The sequence below is a fragment of the Dermochelys coriacea genome, chromosome 9, assembly GCF_009764565.3.
Source record: "Dermochelys coriacea isolate rDerCor1 chromosome 9, rDerCor1.pri.v4, whole genome shotgun sequence".
NCBI lineage: Eukaryota > Metazoa > Chordata > Testudines > Dermochelyidae > Dermochelys > Dermochelys coriacea.
This window is the reverse complement of record NC_050076.1, coordinates 3,784,932-3,804,819: the sequence shown is the minus strand read 5'-3', so window position 1 is coordinate 3,804,819 and position 19,888 is coordinate 3,784,932. Positions and strand designations below refer to the sequence as shown.

The following is a 19,888-nucleotide window of genomic DNA, read 5'->3' as shown; positions in this document are numbered from 1 at the left end:
CAGCATTGCAAGCTGTCATGCACCAGCTTGATACTGCTGATTCCGAGGTTACATGCATCCTGGGATTTACTGCAGCTTCGGCCTTGTAAACCCCAGCACAGAAAGGGCAGCTGTAGATGTGGGAAAGGAGGCCTGGCTGGGGCAGATGGGAATGATGCTATCTGTGGCTCCTGTGATAGAGAAATCCAAGGAAGGTGGCAGCAGAAACAAGCCTGCCTTCCTATAGGGCAATGCCAGCTGGCACTGGGGGGTATAATTTACTCCTCCCTTTGCCAGTTCTATGGGCTATGGCCCAGTTGGACCATACACATATGAGGAACTCGTCATATCATCTGCTGGCTGGGCTAATGGCAGCAGGAGATGGGACACTGGCTTGTCTGGAGCATCAGTCTAATTCCGTCTGGCAGCAGAGGGGTCCATACAACGCCTACTGGATGCTGAAAACATCCAGCGGCTGCAGGTTCCGGAGGGACCAGTCATGCAGCTCAGGTTGCCAGCTCCAGGGTGTCTTGGAGCCCTAGGGCTGTGTGCAAACAGGCAGTACGTGGCCACTTCCTTTGCAGGGAAAGCATGAACAATTGCCTCTGGGGACAAGTCACTTGCCCGCACGTCCTTGCAGACGGTATTGTGGCGGGGGAGGGAATGATGTCACACACAAACCCACAATGTAGGGCATGGTGCAAGATAAACAAGGCCGCAGTCGGGCCATCCTGAGAGCCAGTATCAGACATGGTGAGGCACAGCGCAGCCTCAGACACCCTGGGATTTTCCTGGTATTAGCCCCTCAACCCATATCCACTCTCACAGCTCAGCGCCCGTCAAGCCTCTATGCTGGCTCTACTTTGGGGAGGCTGCCTTTTCCCGGGGACAGGGAGTGGAATGAAAGGTGTTTGCAGGGAAGAGCTGCGAGATTTGCCAAAGGGGCTTTTCTGTGTCATCGTGTAGTCTTTTCTATTGTGAATAATAACGATGGGTTGAGCATCACAAAAGAGGCATGCTTTAATGGTGAGCTTTAATGCAGCTCTAATAATAGTACAGAATTGCTGCCACCTTCAGGTCAGCGTTTAGATGTCAAGCAGGAACAGGCTGGGAAGGGAAGTGGTACAAACCCCTTCATTCTGGGAGATTTAAAACAGCACCGGAGAAAATTACTGAAGACCGTACCAAGGGGAATAATGTTGCGCTGGCAGGGGATGGCTGGGATAGCCTTCTGGGTCTTTTCCATCACTAATGTATTTAAAACACATGCTGGGTTTAAATCTTGCATAATGACAGGTTTCAGAGTAGCAGCCGTGTTAGTCTGTATTCGCAAAAAGAAAAGGAGTACTTGTGGCACCTTAGAGACTAACAAATTTATTAGAGCATAAGCTTTCGTGCATCCGATGAAGTGAGCTGTAGTTCACAAAAGCTTATGCTCTAATAATTTGTTAGTCTCTAAAGTGCCACAAGTACGCCTTTTCTTTTTGGGTTTAAATCCTATCCCCTCTGAATGGCCAGCAAGGATGTAGATTATGGTGGCAGAAATGTTAACAGTGCTAAGGGTGTCTCTGGTCAAGGGCTCCTTTAGGAGGTTGATTCTTGTGCCCTGTGGTTTCTAATGAGACCCATTGGCTTAGGGCATGATGTTAAATAGAGGAGAAGATCCAGCATCGCCAGCTCCTGTGATTTTACCATGATAGTTGGTATTTTCCCTAAAGCCTGAGCTGCTGGAATCAGGTTATTCCAGGAGAATCTCAGCTTTCAAAGAAAAAGTAACTTTTGAGTTCTCTCAACTGTGGAGAAGAGCTTGAAAACATGAGCTCTAAACGCTGCAGCACCTGAAAGTAAATATAAAGAACCCCCCCCATCTGTTCACTTTTGAGTCTCATGATTTGTAAACCAATCTTTGGGCAGCCGGTTCATGATCCTTAAATGTTTAGAGTTGGCAATACTATAGATCATTAGTTTGTTTATGTATCCCCAGAGTTCTCTGTGTCCCATACCTATTAAAGTCCAGGTGATGGTCACGTTTTCCGTGTACACACACACACACTTCCTCCCTCAAGCAGTGAGGTCACAGCCAGGAAGCCATGGATGCCTGGACAAGACAAGAAGACCCATGAATATTGCACTTTGGGTCTACAAGGCACCCTGATCCCCTTACCTCCCTACTCCTTCTTCTGGACTATTCATGCTGCTTCGGCAGTCCTGGCTGGCCAGGGTTCCACAGCGACTGGGGCTGGGGAGCACTAAATTAATGTGCTGACCTAAATAGATCACGTTTAAAGCACCAGCTGGAAGTCACCGAGTACCTAGGGGAGCCAAAGATGCTGCTAACTCAAGTCTCACTTTCTGTGGCCAAGCAAGCGTTAATTTGTAATAATGTTTCTGCTTAGGCCCGATGGGCTTAATTTTTAAAAGCTGGTCTCCATTTTTACACCTAGCTAATATCCTTGGGAGCTGCTATGACGAGGACCACATAAGCACCTGGAGAAACTGTATGCAGTTTTGCACCTGTAATCATTAATGGATGCACTGTCACTTGCACATCTAAATACCAGATTTGTAGGCACAATCAGGTACTTACACATCTACATGACATCATAAGTTGTGCATGTAATGAATGCAGGGCCGTCCTTAGGATTTATGGGGCCCTACACAGTATTATTAAACTGGTGCCCTTATGCCCGACGGCAGGCTGAGCTTGCAGCCCGGCGGGGAGGGACGAGGCAGCAAAGGATAACAAGATGCTCGGCCCGCCTCACTCTGGCAGAGAGTCACAATTCCCCGCAGAGACCCCCGTACCCTCTCTCTCATGCAGAAGGTACCTAATTAAAAGCACTAAACTTGGAAATAAAAAGTGTCAGTCACAGGTTTTTTGATATGCCCTGAAGTTTGTCAGACATTTATTTGCAAAACCTTTGTAGTAAGGGTGAGTCAGCTGTCCTGCTGAATACAACATTAAATATTATGGAATACATGATGCAGCTCTTCTCTGTTTTACATTTTCTTAATCAGTATTTCTAAGCTGATTTTATATTTTAAATGTACTCTTAAGCCTTCATAAAGTAATCATTCCAGATTACTACATATTTAACTCACTGAAGCAAAGACCATTATTTTAAATTTATCAGTCACAGAGGTTTAGTGTGTTCATAACAATGTTCATTGCTTTTAGAAAAAGGAAACTAATTTACTTTGTATGATCTCCATAACAATAGACATGTTTATGAAATTTCACCAACCTTAAAAAATATATTTCCAAAGATTTTAGGCATAACAAAGGATTTTATATCATATTAAGGTACTGATTTTGTTGGAGGGTTCTCTTAAAACTAGTTCATCAGATAGAAGTAAAGAAAGGGAAACTCTTTGTCCAGCTATCTGGAAGGAAAGGAGTGTTGTCCCGATGAAGTGAGCTGAAGCTCACAAAAGCTTATGCTCAAATAAATTTGTTAGTCGCTAAGGTGCCACAAGTCCTCCTTTTCTTTTTGCGGATACAGACTACACGACTGCTACTCTGAAACTTGTCCCTTTAAGGATCTCTTCAATGCGAGGAGGGGGTGGAGGGAGACCGGGTGAAGGGAGAAAGGGATGGACAGAAAGGACAGGAAGACTTTGGAAGCAAGTTTTTTTTACTGTAGTAATTAAAATGTGTATTTTAGATAAGGGTGGTCTTTTGAAGGATTTATTTAAAAAATATGTCTGAAGATCCAAGCATTTAAGGCTAAAGATGATTGTGCATCTAAAAATCTATGCAAAGATTTTTTAGAGATGTGATTTTATAATCTTCACCAACACACTAATGAAATATTTTTAAAGCAAATTTTAAACTAAGGTCCTGTAGACTGAAATGTTCTGAGTAAATATTACAGTAATGCACAACTGTTTTTGTCAGTAAATTCAGAAACGGCAGTATATACCTGGGGTTTGGCAAATACCTGTTAAATGGCTTCATTACCCCTTGAATTGCTCTTTAACAGTTTCAATGTTGTGCTAGGTTTCAGAGTAGCAGCCTTGTTAGTCTGTATTCGCAAAAAGAAAAGGAGTACTTGTGGCACCAAATGCATCCGATGAAGTGATCTGTAGCTCACGAAAGCTTATGCTCTAATAAATTTGTTAGTCTGTAAGGTGCCACAAGTACTCCTTTTCTTTTTGCGAATGTTGTGCTAATAGGTCTGGCAGGCTGGAAGGCTTTCTCACTTTTAACTGGTTGGACTAGATGATCTCCTGAGGTCCCTTCCAATTCTGATATTCTATGATACTAGATCCCCTCCCTAGGAAGACTCACCAGGCTGCAGCAGCCAGCTGTGGGAGCCTGTAGAAAGGGTCAGAACAGGGATAGGAAAGCCAAGAGGGTGGACACTAAGACCCAGTGGTCCCCAAATTTTCAGATGCCCTATCCAGTGGTATACCTAAGGATGGCCTTGAATGAATGTTAGAGACTAACAAATTTATTTGAGCATAAGCTTTCGTGAGCTACAGCTCACTTCATTGGAGTAGCTCATGAAAGCTTATTCTCAAATAAATTTGTTAGTCTCTAAGGTGCCACAAGTACTCCTTTTCTTTTTGCGAATACAGACTAACACAGCTACTACTCTGAAACTTGAATGAATGGAAGTCTGGATTTAAAATCAGGCCCTGTCTCTCTGTGGCATTTCTAGTACACTTATCACTGCAGGATCTAGGCACTATAAAGCACTTTCTATTTTCAGAGTGCTCCATTAACATCAGCTAATAACCTTTGCAACCATCCTGTGAGACAAAAACCGTTAGAGAAGTGGGGATTTCTGCTTGTTTGTACCTTTGAAATAGCAGGAATTCTAACCTTGGTCTTCCTAGCTTTTACTGGAGGACTCATTGGAAGTCTCAGGCAAGGATTGTGAGTAGATTGTTAGGATTATGATTGGGAAATTTTGACAAAATGTTTTGCTGAAAAAAGCCGATTCATCAAAATGGAAACTGTTTGCAGAAAAGAGTCCCTTCGGAAGAATTTTCTGACTTGAATAAATGTTAAGAACAAAAGTTCTGAAATTGCTGAAACATCCCATTTCCACAGGTTCAAAATGAAAAGTTTCCATTTTTCAGTTCTTTTGAAATGTAATTTTATTTCTACTGCAAATAGGTCAAAAATCAAAAAGAAACATTTTGTAATTATTGACACAAAACTTTTCAATTGATCTGAACTGATTTTTTTTTTTTAGATTGTTGGTTTGTGAAAATTTTCAAAAGTTTGACCTTTTGTCCTGATTGAGGATAGTTTTTGGAACCTCAGAAATTCTCACAGGATGAGAAAACCATTTCCAGCCCTAACTGTGAGTGTTCTGATCCCTTGAGTAACGTGGTGGTGAGTGAGGAACCTTGAACTGACTGTTCAGGCGTGTGAGATTAAAAAGGGCTTGTCTACACTGTGGTGCAGTGTGGACTAAGGGGATATGACCTGTAGAGTGTGCTAATGTGTAGCACTCTAACTGCCTGTGTAGACCCTGCTGGCATGAACTAAAAGGTACCAAGTGAGCATAACGTAGTCCTGGTTGAAACTGAACTACATAAACATGAGCTACGTACCTTTTCATTTGCATCAGCATGGTCTACATGGGACAGTTAGAGCTAGTGCACTCTGCAGTTCACATCTCCATTGTCTGGACTGCGCCACCATGTAGACAAGCCTTAAATAAAATGCAAATAATTTTAACAGTCTGAATACAAATCACTTTCTTTCTCAAAGAATCAGGTTTAATGACATGCTGTCTCTCATATCCAGATTGTACCAGCTGTCTACTCATCTTTAGCATCCTTCAGGTAAAACAGGGTAGACAGGGCTTGAATTTTGAATGAAGAGGATGAGTAGACGAAAAAGCTTTTAGAAGAATTTAGCCCTTCCATCATATGGGTCTGAATTCAGATTGTGACCAACCTTGAGCTCATGGAACTTGGATCCCACTTTTTGATTTGACTCATTTGCAATGTCCAGCTCCAGATCTGAGTTCACCCAAGTAGGGGTGTTCTGTTCACTGGGGAGGAAGTGCGCATTGGGTTTTTGTCTCCTAAAGATCTCTTTCCTTTTAAAGGTAACGGAGATTTCCATACTGAATCAGATCACTAGTGCACCTAGTCTAGCATCCTGCCTCCAGCAGACACCAAGAGGTACCTGATAATTCAAAGGAAGGTAAAACCTAGCCTGTTTTGTAAGTGCACCTTATCAATTGCCTAGTGCTCTAACATGGACAGAGAGAGAGAGAGAGAGAGAGAGAGAGAGGCAAATTCCTTCCTGATCTCTAGCAATTAAAAAAAACTTCTATCCTGAAGCTTACATTTTGATTCCTCTTCTACCACTTCTCTACTCTTAGACAAGCTGTAAATTGTACCAACCCTGACCATCATTCCAAGGAAGTTTTGGACTCTTTAATTGCCTGCGTGCACTTTCTGCATAATTTGAGTTGCTTTTGCCCAGCCATAGCGACTTGTACCTGAACAAATCTGATTGGCTGCAAGGGCTCGGTTACTTCGGATGACCTCTCAGACCTTCCTCCTTCAGTTGCAGGCAGTGTGTATTGTTCTCGCAGCAACATTAAGTTTTGTACAGCTGAGCATTAGTGTTTGTAAAAGAAAAGGGAACTTCACTCGCTTGATGGCCATTGAAAGACAGGAGTAGCAAACCGAGCCCAGAGGCTCCCTGGTAGGTGGCGTTCTTTATACCCTGGACGTGCTGGACACTCATTGGGATGAGGTATCTTCTCCAATATGTCGCGTGTTTCTTCGCCTTCTTCTCTGCTGGGTTTTTGATAGCAGCCACCTGGACAGACTGTTGGATGGTGAATGCAGATGACTCACTGGAGGTAAGGTTGAGATGAGGGTGACCCAGGCACTGCAATGGGAACGTTCCTTTGGAAACCAAAGGAGACTGTCATGCTCCTTGGGGACAGGCAACAAAAAGCCACATCATGAGAGCTCAGCAGATCAGCCTTTTGGAGGCTAAAACACCCGCTGCGGTGATCGGGATATGGTACGACCTGCTCAGAGGCAACATTGATATAGGGATCCTCCATCTATAGCGAAAGACTGGAAACAGTTTAATGAGCCAGTGGTAAATGGAATGGATTTCTCCATGAAAGGCTGCCAAGTGCCACTACAGTCTGATTTTTCCGTTTACCCATCTGTAAGAAAACAAGCTGCCAGGTTGCTCAGGAATCCTACAGATTGAGCCTGCCAAGAAAATGGAGAGAGTGTAGGTGTTAGGCCCCTGCTAGTTCCTGCTAGCATCATTGTTCTATTGTTTCTCATACTTTCCCCCTATTATCTTGGGTGAAAAGCAACTAATGGCTATGGAGAGTGGTATTTGCTCTAGCAAATTGCTTACTGCGACCAACTTCACAACCCAGAATCTGTTCTTAGTGTCAGTGGTGTAAATGCAGAATAACCCCATTGGCTTTAACAGCATTCCTCTGGATTTGCATCAGTGCAAGAGAGCACAATTTGGCCCTACATTTCCAGTCCACATGGATACTCTGGATTGGTTGTTTTCTCCTCGCTTTGTGAATTCTATAGATCAGCCTCTGTAGGTGTGTACCTCTGATCTGCGTGGCTTTCCCCCTGACAAGACAAACCCTAATAGTCTCAAGGCCTAGGCCCTATGGTGATTGGTGCTCATAGATATATACTGTGGAAAGAAACGAAATGATAACGTTCAGCATGTCTAAGTATTAAGCTCATATACATTGCATGACTGATCCCCAGCAGGTGTAAATGGATGTAGTCCACCTATACCAAAGCTGGCCCTGGATTTTCAGTCTATTGTTTTAGCTTTTTTTTAAATGTATTGCAGGCAGATGTGAGAAATCTGAAGTCATTGGCAGCTTTTTTTCTCCTTGCCTCTAGCAGCAGATGGCTTGAATTTGAAGGGGCTTGGAAAGTTTAAAAGACAATAGGGAGACACCAGAATCTAGCCGTTTACAGTAAAGCACCTAAACATATTGACTGCATCATAACTATATTCCGCTTTGCTACTCATTTTTCACAGAACTGAATTCGTTTTGAATAAAACAATTCGTATAAAGGATCCAGCCCATGAACAAAAGGCTTTTTAACCTTGTCTTCACCCTCCAACTGGGTTTCACCTAAGTGCTCCATTAACGCGGAGCTGGATTAATGGTAGCCCCTATTCTCACGTACCTGCCTTGAGCGTGAATACCAAACCACGCAGCAAAGTGCCCCCAGCGTTAATACCTGATAGAACGAGCGTCTTAATTCCCTTAATGAGCTTATTGCCTCTCTAAATATGGGCATGTAGGTAAATGATCAATTGCCTGGGAGCTCGGAAATTGACATTGCTCCTGGTTTCAGCTGGTGACAAAGAATCATTCAATCAGCTTTCGGTTTGCAGGTAGAGGAGCTGTGTTTTCAGCAAGAATCCCTGAGCACTTTTTATTCAGGGCTGTTAGTTTGAGCCAGAGTTAGGTTTCCTTCATTGTGAGCATCCCTATGCATGTTGCTGGGTTGGGATAGCAATACCCTAGAGCAGGGAGTCCCAAACTGGCTACATGTACCACTGTGGGAACATCAGCTTGTTATTCCCTCCATTCACTTCACAACCATCTTTTAAGAAAGTGGAACATGAACCAATGACGTTTGGGAGCTGCTGGACTAGATGCTCACTTCACTTGGGATAAGTTTGAACCGGTCTCCGAACTCTCACGGGCCCGGAAACTGCTTCAGAAAAAGCTCTCGAGGGGCCGTCATCCCTCTCTGGTTTCAGCCAGGTTAGAAATTATTATTATTTGTATTGTATTCTATAAAGATTCTTCTACCATATTCATCACTGTAGTATCTGAGAGCCTTCCAACCATGCACTCAGTGACATCTGTCATGTGTTTGGTCTCTCATCCTCTCCTTAGGGGGGAAAGTGTGTGTAGTGCAGTGTTTTGTGTTGTCATTTCTAAAATGCTCTCTAGATCTAGAGACAGGCATTGCTGTATATTTATGTTAGAGAAGACATGTCAGAAATGCATCTTACAGGTGGAGCTGAAGGTGGAGAGTTTTAGATCCTGGGAAGTTTGTTCCACAGTCTTGGCCCGGCCCCCAAGGAAGTTCTGTCTTGCTGCCCAGATGAGTTTTATGCTGATGGTAGAAATTTCCTTTGTGCCAGAGGAGCGGAGTTGTCAACACATAACCAGGGCCCATTCTGCTAAGCATGGTGCAAACATATAAGGTGAACACAGCCTTTGCCCTACAGACAGAGACGGTTGGTTGCCATTCTCTTTATTAATTAGGGAGGCACTCAGGGATTGTTGTGATGACGGCGGTGTCAGTACCTAGATAAATACAATCTAGTCTAGTTGGCAGCCGGTGTCAAGTGGAGTGCCCCAGGGGTCGGTCCTGGGGCCCGTTTTGTTCAATATCTTCATAAATGATCTGGAGGATGGTGTGGATTGCACTCTCAGCAAATTTGCGGATGATACTAAACTGGGAGGAGTGGTAGATACGCTGGAGGGGAGGGATAGGATACAGAAGGACCTAGACAAATTGGAGGATTGGGCCAAAAGAAATCTAATGAGGTTCAATAAGGATAAATGCAGGGTCCTGCACTTAGGATGGAAGAATCCAATGCACCGCTACAGACTAGGGACCGAATGGCTCAGCAGCAGTTCTGCGGAAAAGGACCTAGGGGTGACAGTGGACGAGAAGCTGGATATGAGTCAGCAGTGTGCCCTTGTTGCCAAGAAGGCCAATGGCATTTTGGGTTGTATAAGTAGGGGCATAGCGAGCAGATCGAGGGACGTGATCGTTCCCCTCTATTCGACACTGGTGAGGCCTCATCTGGAGTACTGTGTCCAGTTTTGGGCCCCACACTACAGGAAGGATGTGGATAAATTGGAAAGAGTACAACGAAGGGCAACAAAAATGATTAGGGGTCTAGAGCACATGACTTATGAGGAGAGGCTGAGGGAGCTGGGATTGTTTAGTCTGCAGAAGAGAAGAATGAGGGGGGATTTGATAGCTGCTTTCAACTACCTGAAAGGGGGTTTCAAAGAGGATGGCTCTAGACTGTTCTCAATGGTAGCAGATGACAGAACGAGGAGTAATGGTCTCAAGTTGCAATGGGGGAGGTTTAGATTGGATATTAGGAAAAACTTTTTCACTAAGAGGGTGGTGAAACACTGGAATGCGTTACCTAGGGAGGTGGTAGAATCTCCTTCCTTAGAGGTTTTTAAGGTCAGGCTTGACAAAGCCCTGGCTGGGATGATTTAACTGGGACTTGGTCCTGCTTTGAGCAGGGGGTTGGACTAGATGACCTTCTGGGGTCCCTTCCAACCCTGATATTCTATGATTCTATGAATCTAACTAACAAGCTGAAAAGACCGACAACAAAGGAGAGGTTGGGGGAGAACAATATAGTGAAGGAGGTTAACAGAGTTAGCCCAGCATAAAGCTGGAGTAGCCCAAGGATGAAACAGGCCCCTTACAATAGAGTGCCAATTAGCCCCATGCTTTCCTCAACCGAGCCAGGGTTAGATGGCTCATTCCGTACTGGCTCTGCAGCAGAGGTGAACCTGGGGAAGAGATCTGAATGAGGACTGGGGAGTGGCCGTATGGGTACAGTCAGGGAAGGCAGTGCAGAGGTCAGAGGCACCGTGGAAGAATGCGGGAAGACAGGAGCCTCTCTCTTGATGTTTTGGCCTTGCCATTGCTGTCTGAATGAATTCAGGGCCAGGAGAGGGGGGTGACAGTCAAAACACACCAAGACACACAAAACTTTGACTGAGCTCTCTTGGGTTAGCAAAGGGCTCGGTTCAGATTTCAGGCCCAGGGTCAAGTTTTGCACATAAAGGTGTAGATTCTCCGTGGAAGCTGGTGAGTCCTGAAGCCCTGCAGGGCTCTAGATTTGGAGTATAGATCTATCTGAAATAATTCATTTTGAAGGCGACACTAAAGTTGGGGGTCTGACTGTGGGCGGTAGCTGTTCTCAGGTTGAGTTGGCTGAATGGCAGCCTCGGTCTCTGCTGTTCTCTGCCTGTGGCATGCAACGGGTTAGCATCCTGAGAGCTGCGATGCTTTAGTCTAACACAAGTTATTGGCCTATGATCTCATGGTCCCTTCTGGCCTTAAGGTCTGTGACGCTCTGACACTAGGTGGAATATGAAATGGAATGTGTCTAAGTGTAAAGCATTGCACTTGAGTATCAATATACCCCTTCTAAGGTTAGCCTAAATGACCATGGCTTAGCTAATATGCTAGAGGGAAAGGACCGGTTGAACTGACAGAACCAACATTTAAACTCTCAGTCCAGTGTGTAATAGTAACGAAAACTAGTAAGGTACTGTCTTACGCCAAGAGGGGTAGGTTATATACCCAGCCATAGATGTACAGAGCGTTCTCTTTCAGTATAGTGTGGTATCATTTCCCCTGGCTCAAGAGATTACAAGTTGTGTAACATGTCCTATTAACTGGGTTGGTACCTGTTATTATCTGACCACAGTTAAGGCTATTTGGTATGTGCTGTCATCCAAAAAAGTAGATTTGTCTCAACATCCAAACAAGAGGTACTGTTCCTCTTTCCTACGGGAGTTACTCTTTTGTTAAACTAGGCTGGGATTTCTCTGGCAGCCGTAATGCAGACTTGAGTCCAAGGTAGCACAAACATTAGCCCAGCTCCCTGCTATATGTATGAGCAATGTCAAGAATACACAAGAGGTGCTTAATTCCTGTTGGCATATTTACAGTGCTAACAGAAATATCTTCCGTGTTAGATTGACTTAAGGAGGGCTGGATGGGAAGGCTCAGGGGACTGGGAGTCTGGGCGAGGGGGCATGAATGGTGAATGACCTCAACCCAAGTTCTGGTCTCAGGGCAAAGAGGCAGCCTGGGGGAAGCCATCATTGCTGCTGGCCAGCAGCTGTCACTCTCACTACGTTCATTTTGAAACATGAAACCCCAAAGCACAAGCCATGAGATATTTTTCCCTACCAAATTCCTGGTGGCTAGAGGTAAAATTGTACGGGGCAGAATCTTCTTAATTTAAAGCAATGTTCACTCAGAATCAAGTTATACAGTGACTTTTCAGTCCCAAGTGTGTTCCAGGCATGTTGGTAACCACCAGCCTGGAGCCTGATTCTGGAAATGGCAAAACTCTGATTGTCATTAACTATTTGTATTGCTGTAGGATCTTGGCGTTCCAGGCACAGACCAGAACCCCGTTGTGCTAGGCACTGTACAAACGGTCCCTGCCCCAAAGATCTTACAATCTAAGCATAAGAGAAGAGACAACAGGTGGCGGCAGACAGGGGAGCACAAGAAAGCGATGAGACAATACGGGTCAGCATGATAGGTAGTGGTCTCAGTACACTGAACCCTTTCGCCTGAGCAATCGTCCAGTGATGAAGACCAGACCCTGTGGAAGTCAATGGGCATTTTGCCATTGACTTTGCTGGGCTAAAATGTCCCTCGCGCTCCCTCCTCTGGCTCCTGCTGTTTTGTTTGGGTATGCTCACTGGCTGCTTTTTTACTTCTAGGTGAGTACGAAGTGCCGTGGCCTGTGGTGGGAATGTGTCACCAACGTGTTCGATGGGATTCAGACCTGTGATGACTATGACTCTATATTTGCCGAGCACCCCTGTACGTATGCTTCAGATTTCGATCACAAACTATGGAGGTAGAAAACACAGAATCATAGAACCATAGGGTTAGAAGCGTTCACAAGGTCATCTAATCCAGGGGTTCTCAAACTGGGGGGTTGCAAGGTTATTAAGGAGTGGGCTTGCAAGCTATCAGCCCCCACGCATGCCAGGGCTCCAGCTGTGAGCCCGAGGCCTTCAGAGCTGTGTGTCCGGAGAGCAGCAGTTGCTGGCCAGGCCCCAGCTCGGAAAGCAGCACCGCCCCCAGCAGCAGCGCAGAAGGGTGGCATGGTATGTGGGGGGTCATCACTCTTTTGGGGTGGGGGGTTGTCACAGCCTGAAATATTTTCAAAGGGGGTCCCAGCAAAAAAAGTTTGAGAACCCCAATCTAGTCTAATCCCCTGCTAGGATGCAGTGTTTGTTACAGATGGCGATCCAGCCTCCTTTGGGAAACCTCCAGTGAAGGAGCTTCAAACATCCCCCTTTCCAAGGACAGATTTTGTATGGCCGGTTCCATAGGCGATTTTTTTCATATTTCAAAATGTAAAGCTGATTTGATGCTCTTAGAAACCTGAAGACTTAGGGCTTGTCTTCACTGCAAAGTTAATGAGTTATAACTTGAGTGCTGCCCCTAACGCTAGTCCTGTCCACACACAAGAATCCTTAACTCAAGTGTGATGATGCTTTTAACTCGAGCCAGTCGGCCCGTCAGGGGGGGCTAGTTAACATTTGAGCGAGCACAACTCATCAGCCGCCAACACAACTGCTCAGTAGTGTGGACGCAGGCTTGTACCACTCAAATGTTGCTAGTCTTCCAAGCCTTCCCACAATTCCCACGTGTGCCCCGAAAGGACAGACAAGTTCTCCCACAATTCACTGGGAAAGAATTCGTACAGTGCTCAGCTTATGGCAGAACCATGGGATATGGCCCCTGAAACCTTTGAGCCAGCTCCAGTGTGGACCCAAACAACTCAAGCAGGATTTTGCAGTATGGCTTCTCTCTCTTGAGCTAAGCTAACCGGAGAGGAGTGACTCCAGTTATCCACTCAGCTGTGAAGACAGACCCTTAGGTGGGGCACGGGCCATGCGTGCGCCTTGCGCTGGCCATCTGTACAGAGTCAGCTTCACCTTCTCTGTCTGTCAGGAGAACCTCCATGGACTGCACAGCTGGCTAGGGAGCTCAGGGCTCAGGGGAGCCCTCTCCCCTGTTTCTGGCTGCCTCCACATCCCACTAAAAGGGCCTCAGCAAAGGCCTGCCCATGGTGCTTGCTCCCATCCACCGGATGGATTGCTAACCTTCCCCAGTTCCCCTCTACGTTCTCAGGTCTCACACTGCTGCTATTGCTGGGCTGCCCTGCTAGCCAGTGGGCAGACAAGTGAGCCTCTTAGAATCATAGGATCATAGGACTGGAAGAGACCTTGAGAGGTCACCTAGTCCAGTCCTCTTCTCCATGTCCAAAACACAGCACAACAGCCCTGTACAGGAAAGCATTGATACACATCCCATGGACTTCAGTATTGCTGAATAGCGATTGATCTAAGCACATGCTTAAATGCTCTGCTGACTTGGGGCCCCTGTGAGACCACTGCTGGCACTGATCTGCAAATCAGGCGGAAGGAGATATTCCTAGAATCCAGAATTGAGCTCATTAGCTCAACTCCACTACCTGCAGAGTCAAGAATCTGGCTGTACCCAACCCCTGGGTCAACTTAGACAGCTGGGGCCCTGATTCAGCAAAATTCTTAAGCACATGTTTGAATCCTGTTGTTCAAGGGCCTTAAACAATAAGGCCTGACTAAAGGCTACTGAAGTCAGTGGGCGTCTGTTTGTTGCTTTCAATGGGCTTTGGTATTCAGCCTTGGCCATTAGCAAGGCTCATGACACCCCAGGGTCATGCCTCCTCTCCATGGCTTGAAAGGGATGCAAAAGAGTCTTTGAAAACAAATGTGACAATGAAAAGGAGCTTGTAGTTGATGATTGAATTGACAGGCATGTCAGAAAGCCATTCAGAGACCCTGAACATAGAATGTGGAGTCAGAAATATCCAGAGTTCATCTCAGTTAATTCAGTTCAAAGGTAAATTGATGCACCAAAATCTTGGGACCATGGTTCATTTCTCAAGCAATGTCCAGTACATATTTGTGATTGAAGAAACCCAGCAGATATCAACTTCCACCCCTAGAAAAGATCAGTCAGGGCCTTTCCTGGGTTCCCAAGGCTTTGTAATTCCTCCCTATATAACACGATTAAGCACAACTGAGGTTCCTCCTTTCAATCTATCTCTGTTTCATTCTGGTTTTGAAAAAAACCCTACAATGCCAAAGAGTGACAGAAACCTCAGGCCTTTGAGAAAAGATCCCTCACAGTAACTTCGAATCCCAAGGCATGTGGACAAATTCAACCCTGGTAGTATGAAGAAAATTGATTATTTTTGCAAAATATTTCATTTGATTTTGTGGGTAAAATCCTAAATTCTCTTTTTTTCCACTTCCCTGTGGGAAAAAATGGGACAGAACTGGAAATTTACCCACCAAAACAAAATTACATATTTGGAATATTTTTTATTATTTTCTATTTAATTTTGAAAGTTTTGTTATTGAAAAAAAATCACAAAAAAAGTTTGAATAAAACAAATTTAAAAACCCACCAAATTTCTTTTGAAACATTTCAATGAGCCCTAGAGAATAGGCAGCCAGGCGTTCTCTTCTGTTTGAATTTCTCTTTTGACAAGAGAGGATGATGGCACCGTACACTGATCTAAATACCACCACCCACCCGTGCACACAGTAATAATTCCTCAGGGTAATATCCCCCTAAAATTACGGATGAGCCCAAACCAAATCCCTGGACCCACATACACTTTTAGAAGCAGCTTTTGATATTAATGAGATCTTCTTGTTCATGCCCAGGGCAGTGTAAAGTTGTTCCTTATTGGTTTGCCCTTGCTCATCTGCACTTGAATATTGCATGACCTACATGAATCACCTGTGCAGTAGTATCTCTTCATCTTCCAGTCATTCTCATCCTTGAAGCATCTGTGATTAGATTAGCCATAGTGCAATGAGATTAATTGGGGATATGTCACCAGTTGGGGGAAGAGGCCTTCTTTATTAATGTCCAGTATACAAACAAGACTACAGATAACTAGCATCAAAGTGGGCCTGTCAACTACTATCATCCAGGGTGTGACATCTCAGTGGTGGAGCCGAACACTGTGATGCTATCCAAAAGATGGGGTGAAATTTACTTGGGTCACTGAATCATTTTAGAGTGCTGCATAACAGCCACTCTCTTTTGGGGATTAAATGTGGCTGGGAAGTGGCAGATGTCAGTTGATCACCACACTCAAGATTTCACGCGATACCCCTTTCTGGAGAGATACAGCTACCACGGTGCTTTGATTTCAATGCGCGTCTGGTGAAGACACTCTGTGACGATGGGAGAGCACTCTCCTGGCAGCGTAATTACTCCACTTCTGCGAGAGATGGAAGCTATGTCCCCAGTGAGGACAGCACTTAGGTCGCTGTCACTTGTGTCACTTGGGGCGGGGGGACGGTATCTTTTTCACACCCCTGAGTGCCGTAAGTTACCTCAACTCACACGGTAGTGTCGACCTGCCCCTAGTTCTTTAGCTTTTAGGATCCTGGCTGTATCTCCTTGCTGCACTGCAACCCCCTACCCTGTCCTGCAGTGAAGCTGGTGCTGACCAGAGCCATGATGATCACAGCAGACATCCTGGCGGGGTTTGGATTCGCTTTCCTGCTCCTGGGACTTGACTGTGTCAAATTCCTCACGGACGAGCCCACCATCAAGCTGCGCATCTGTCTCGTGTCTGGAGTTACGTTGCTCATAGCAGGTATCTGCCCAGTGCGGTCACATGATCATGGATGGCCCAATTAAAAATAAATAATTAGTGCGAAGGAGTGAGAGCAGTTTAGTGGGCAGAGACACATGCTCTATGAGAGGAAGCATGGCCCAATGGTTAGGTCACTAGCCAGAGGACCAAGTTCAATTCTCTACTATGCCACTGACTTCCTTTGTGACCCTGGGCAAGTTACTTAGCCTCTCTGTGCCTCATTTTCCCATCTGTAAGACGAGGATAATAGCACTGCCCTGCCTTAGCCTCACAACATTTGTATTCTGGGGCTCACAATATTAGAGTGAGATTCCTAGATACTAGCTTGATGGGGGCCAGAGAAGTAACTAGGATAAATAGGTGCCAAGTTATAGCATTGGCTCACTGTGGACAAAGTCACTTTATCTATTTGGAATTGCATCAATATTAAAAAAGCTCTCCCAATTTCACTTTACCCACTTTATAAAGAATCTAATGCCAATCACTGGGAGGTTTATGTATACATGTGCTTGTAACCTGCTCAGAGATCCTCTTCTGTATGGCCCAGTGCGTACTGGAGCTAATCTAAAAGCCCTTTGTGAACATTTTGTTGGCAATTTCCTCCAGATCAGCTACAAGTTGATAAACGAGGGACGGTGGGGCAGGGGGGGAAATTGCATAGATATATAATCCCCTCCCCGAACACACTTTTAAGTAGAGGTTTCAAAATGTGAAAGCTGTCAACCAGCTAGAGTGTTCATAATATGTCTGAGAAAGCAAACCCATCAAGTATAAATTGCCCCGGAGTACACATGGGACACACCAGATGAAGTCAGCAGGAGCTAACAGGAGTGTTAGGAGATGGCAGAGTATACTCCAGGAATTGTATAGTCACGGTAATCACCTTGACCTGTCTGACAGCTCTCTCCGGTGCTCTTCTCTCCTGCCCTGCAGGCTTCCCAGGCCTTATTGGCTCAGTGTGGTATGCCCTCGGGGTGTACATGGAGCGCTCCTCCCTGGTTTTGCACAATGTGTTTCTGGGCATCCAGTATAAGTTTGGCTGGTCTTGTTGGCTCGGAATGGCTGGGTCCCTGGGCTGCTTCTTATCTGGGGCTGTGCTCACCTGCTGCGTGTATCTCTTCCGAGGTAAGACCCAATAGCATCAACTAAACACAGTAAAGACAAGGTTAATAATCTCTTGGGAGCTGTTCCACATGCCCAGAGTGCTAGAACGTTGCTTAGGGGGCATCTCTGAGACAGAGAGGAGAGCTCAAGTCTGTGTCCATTAGACCCTTGAACTCACTGCTGAGAATACCAGTGTGGTTCTGATTGTTGGGATGTGGATCCTTAGCAGTTTTGAACAGGACCAAGATTCTTCACACATTTCCTATAGTCCTCCAGCGGCCTATCAGAGGCTAGTACCTTAGGACCACTCGTGATCTGACTGCGTTGGAGAATGTGGTGTTCAGGGATCACTCAGTACTTCATGTGCTCGCAAGAAATCTGCTGTGTTCTGTGTCTGGTTCCTTCCAACTGGCTGCGCAAAAAAACAAGAGCTTCCCAGCACCCTGCCCAGGTGCTCTGTCTGGGAAGCTCAGCCCTTAAAGGCCCAGTCCCCAATATCACAGAGTCTTCATCTCCTATACAGCATCATCATGTGTGATGGTTAAGTGTGCATCAGCGTTTTGCCTGTAAAATGGGGATAACAATACTTTACCCATCTTTGTAAAGTGCTTTGAGATTCTCAGATGGACGATAAGATCTAAGCGTAAAGCGCAATGTTATTATTGACCTTATTAACAAATTGACAACATCACCGTGTTGTATTCTGAGGGCACTTTGCTGATGGAAATGGCTCAGTCATTGCTAATCAGATTTTCCTCTTTCTTTCCTTTTGCAACACAGATGTTGGCTCTGGGAGGTTCTACTCCTCTAATTCCTTGAGGAAGACGTATTCCCCCACTGGAACAACTGTGGCAAACACATATTATCCATCATCTCAGACAGCAACTGCCAAAATGTATGCAATGGACACCAGAGTGTGAGACGCGGTAAATGAGGAGATTAGCGCTTTGCTTTTATTTTGAACTGCTTATTCAGAGGCCTGGCCTGCAGCATTTGTGAGCGGGATGCTAAGTTGCACCTCACAGATACATGTAGAATGGCCTGTATGGGGGCTTGAAATAAAACCATCATCTTCAGAAACAAACCAAGAAATCAGCTTCCAGGAAGGATCATGAATGCAGGACTCCCACTGGGTTGTGTTCTGAGAGGTGCTAAATATCAGCTGAATTCCATTAATTTTGCTGTTCAGCCTCAGTCAGAATTTGGCTCATTGACTTCACCGTGAGTTGAAAGCAATCAGCTCTTTGCTGGCATGGGCACCTACATGTTGTATAAAGAAACCAAAACAATAAGGGGGGGGGAGGGAATCACAGAGCTAATCCGTGTGTGATAAGGTGCTGACAGACCAAGGGGACCACACATATGGGCCTCTGCTGAAAGGCGGATGGGCCGCCAGGTCGACATCTGGAATCCATGTAGTGAGGACATAGGTGTGTCCTCTCCTTGACAGCAACAACAGATTAGTTCAGAAGGGAACTGGCTGTACTCAACCTGCACCCTCCCCGGCTGTCTGTGCCTTAGGGCTCACCCACAAATCACCAGCTGGAGAAAATGCTGTCTGCTCAGATTCATTCTGCCCTGCGAAATACAAACCTCTTCACCAAATGTTGAGTAGCTGATCAGTCAACCCATTTGGGATTCTCTGTTGCCAGCTCTGGAAATCCTAATTCAGTACTTAACCATTCCCTTCCTGCATCACACATGGACAAATTGGGTGAGGATGCAGAACTGGCCTTGTCTCATGATGAATGGATTGACTAGGAGCTGATATAACCGACTGTAAAATACCTTTGATCTGAACCCCGTTTAAATCAAAACACTTTCTTATCCAATTCAGAGCTATTTTACCGGGCATGAAATCTACAGCCCTTATGTAGATCTTGGGTAGGCCTTTTTTTCATTAGGAAAAAAAATGGTGTTTTTAACAAATTCGCTAACACAAGTTAAAATCCCAGTGTAGACAGGGCAATTTTCAACATGGTTGCTAATAGCAGTAAACCGTGGGTGGGATCCCACGTTTAACTCACCCAGTTTAGCATGGGTTAAGTCTACACTCCTTGTCTAGCCGAGAGTTTTAGAATATATGTTTGGTATATGTTAGCTAATGTAAAAAAGAAAAGGAGTAGTTGTGACACCTTAGGGACTAACAAATTTATTTGAGCATAAGCTTTCGTGAGCTACAGCTCACTTCATCGGATGCATTCGGTGGAAAATACAGTGGGTCGTATTTTCCACCGAAAGCATCCGATGAAGTGAGCTGTAGCTCACGAAAGCTTATGCTCAAATACATTTGTTAGTCCCTAAGGTGCCACAACTACTCCTTTTCTTTTTTGCGAA

At 45.2% G+C, this 19,888-nt stretch overlaps 1 protein-coding gene across 2 annotated transcripts; it reads left to right on the top strand.

Annotated features, from left to right (window-relative positions):
* Positions 1-6,504: 6,504 nt before the first annotated feature.
* CLDN16 (claudin 16) lies at positions 6,505-19,653 on the top strand. 2 transcript variants are annotated; one of them, XM_038417172.2, is made up of 5 exons: positions 6,505-6,818; positions 12,489-12,591; positions 16,283-16,447; positions 17,381-17,572; positions 18,332-19,653. In XM_038417172.2, exons 1-5 carry the CDS (start codon positions 6,705-6,707, stop codon positions 18,469-18,471), a joined length of 714 nt encoding a protein of 237 aa, XP_038273100.1. In that variant the 5' UTR covers positions 6,505-6,704; the 3' UTR covers positions 18,472-19,653. The 2 variants fall into 2 exon arrangements, with proteins under 2 accessions (XP_038273100.1, XP_043348622.1); XM_043492687.1 differs by lacking the exons at positions 6,505-6,818; positions 12,489-12,591 and adding an exon at positions 8,305-8,738.
* Positions 19,654-19,888: the final 235 nt, after the last annotated feature.

Coding starts and splice junctions, on each gene's coding strand:
- CLDN16 (XM_038417172.2), top strand. CDS start 6,705: ATGAGGTATCTTCTCCAATATGTCGCGTGTTTCTTCGCCTTCTTCTCT. Junction 6,819..12,488: donor ATGCAGATGACTCACTGGAG/GTAAGGTTGAGA, acceptor TTTTACTTCTAG/GTGAGTACGAAGTGCCGTGG. Junction 17,573..18,331: donor CTGCGTGTATCTCTTCCGAG/GTAAGACCCAAT, acceptor TTTGCAACACAG/ATGTTGGCTCTGGGAGGTTC.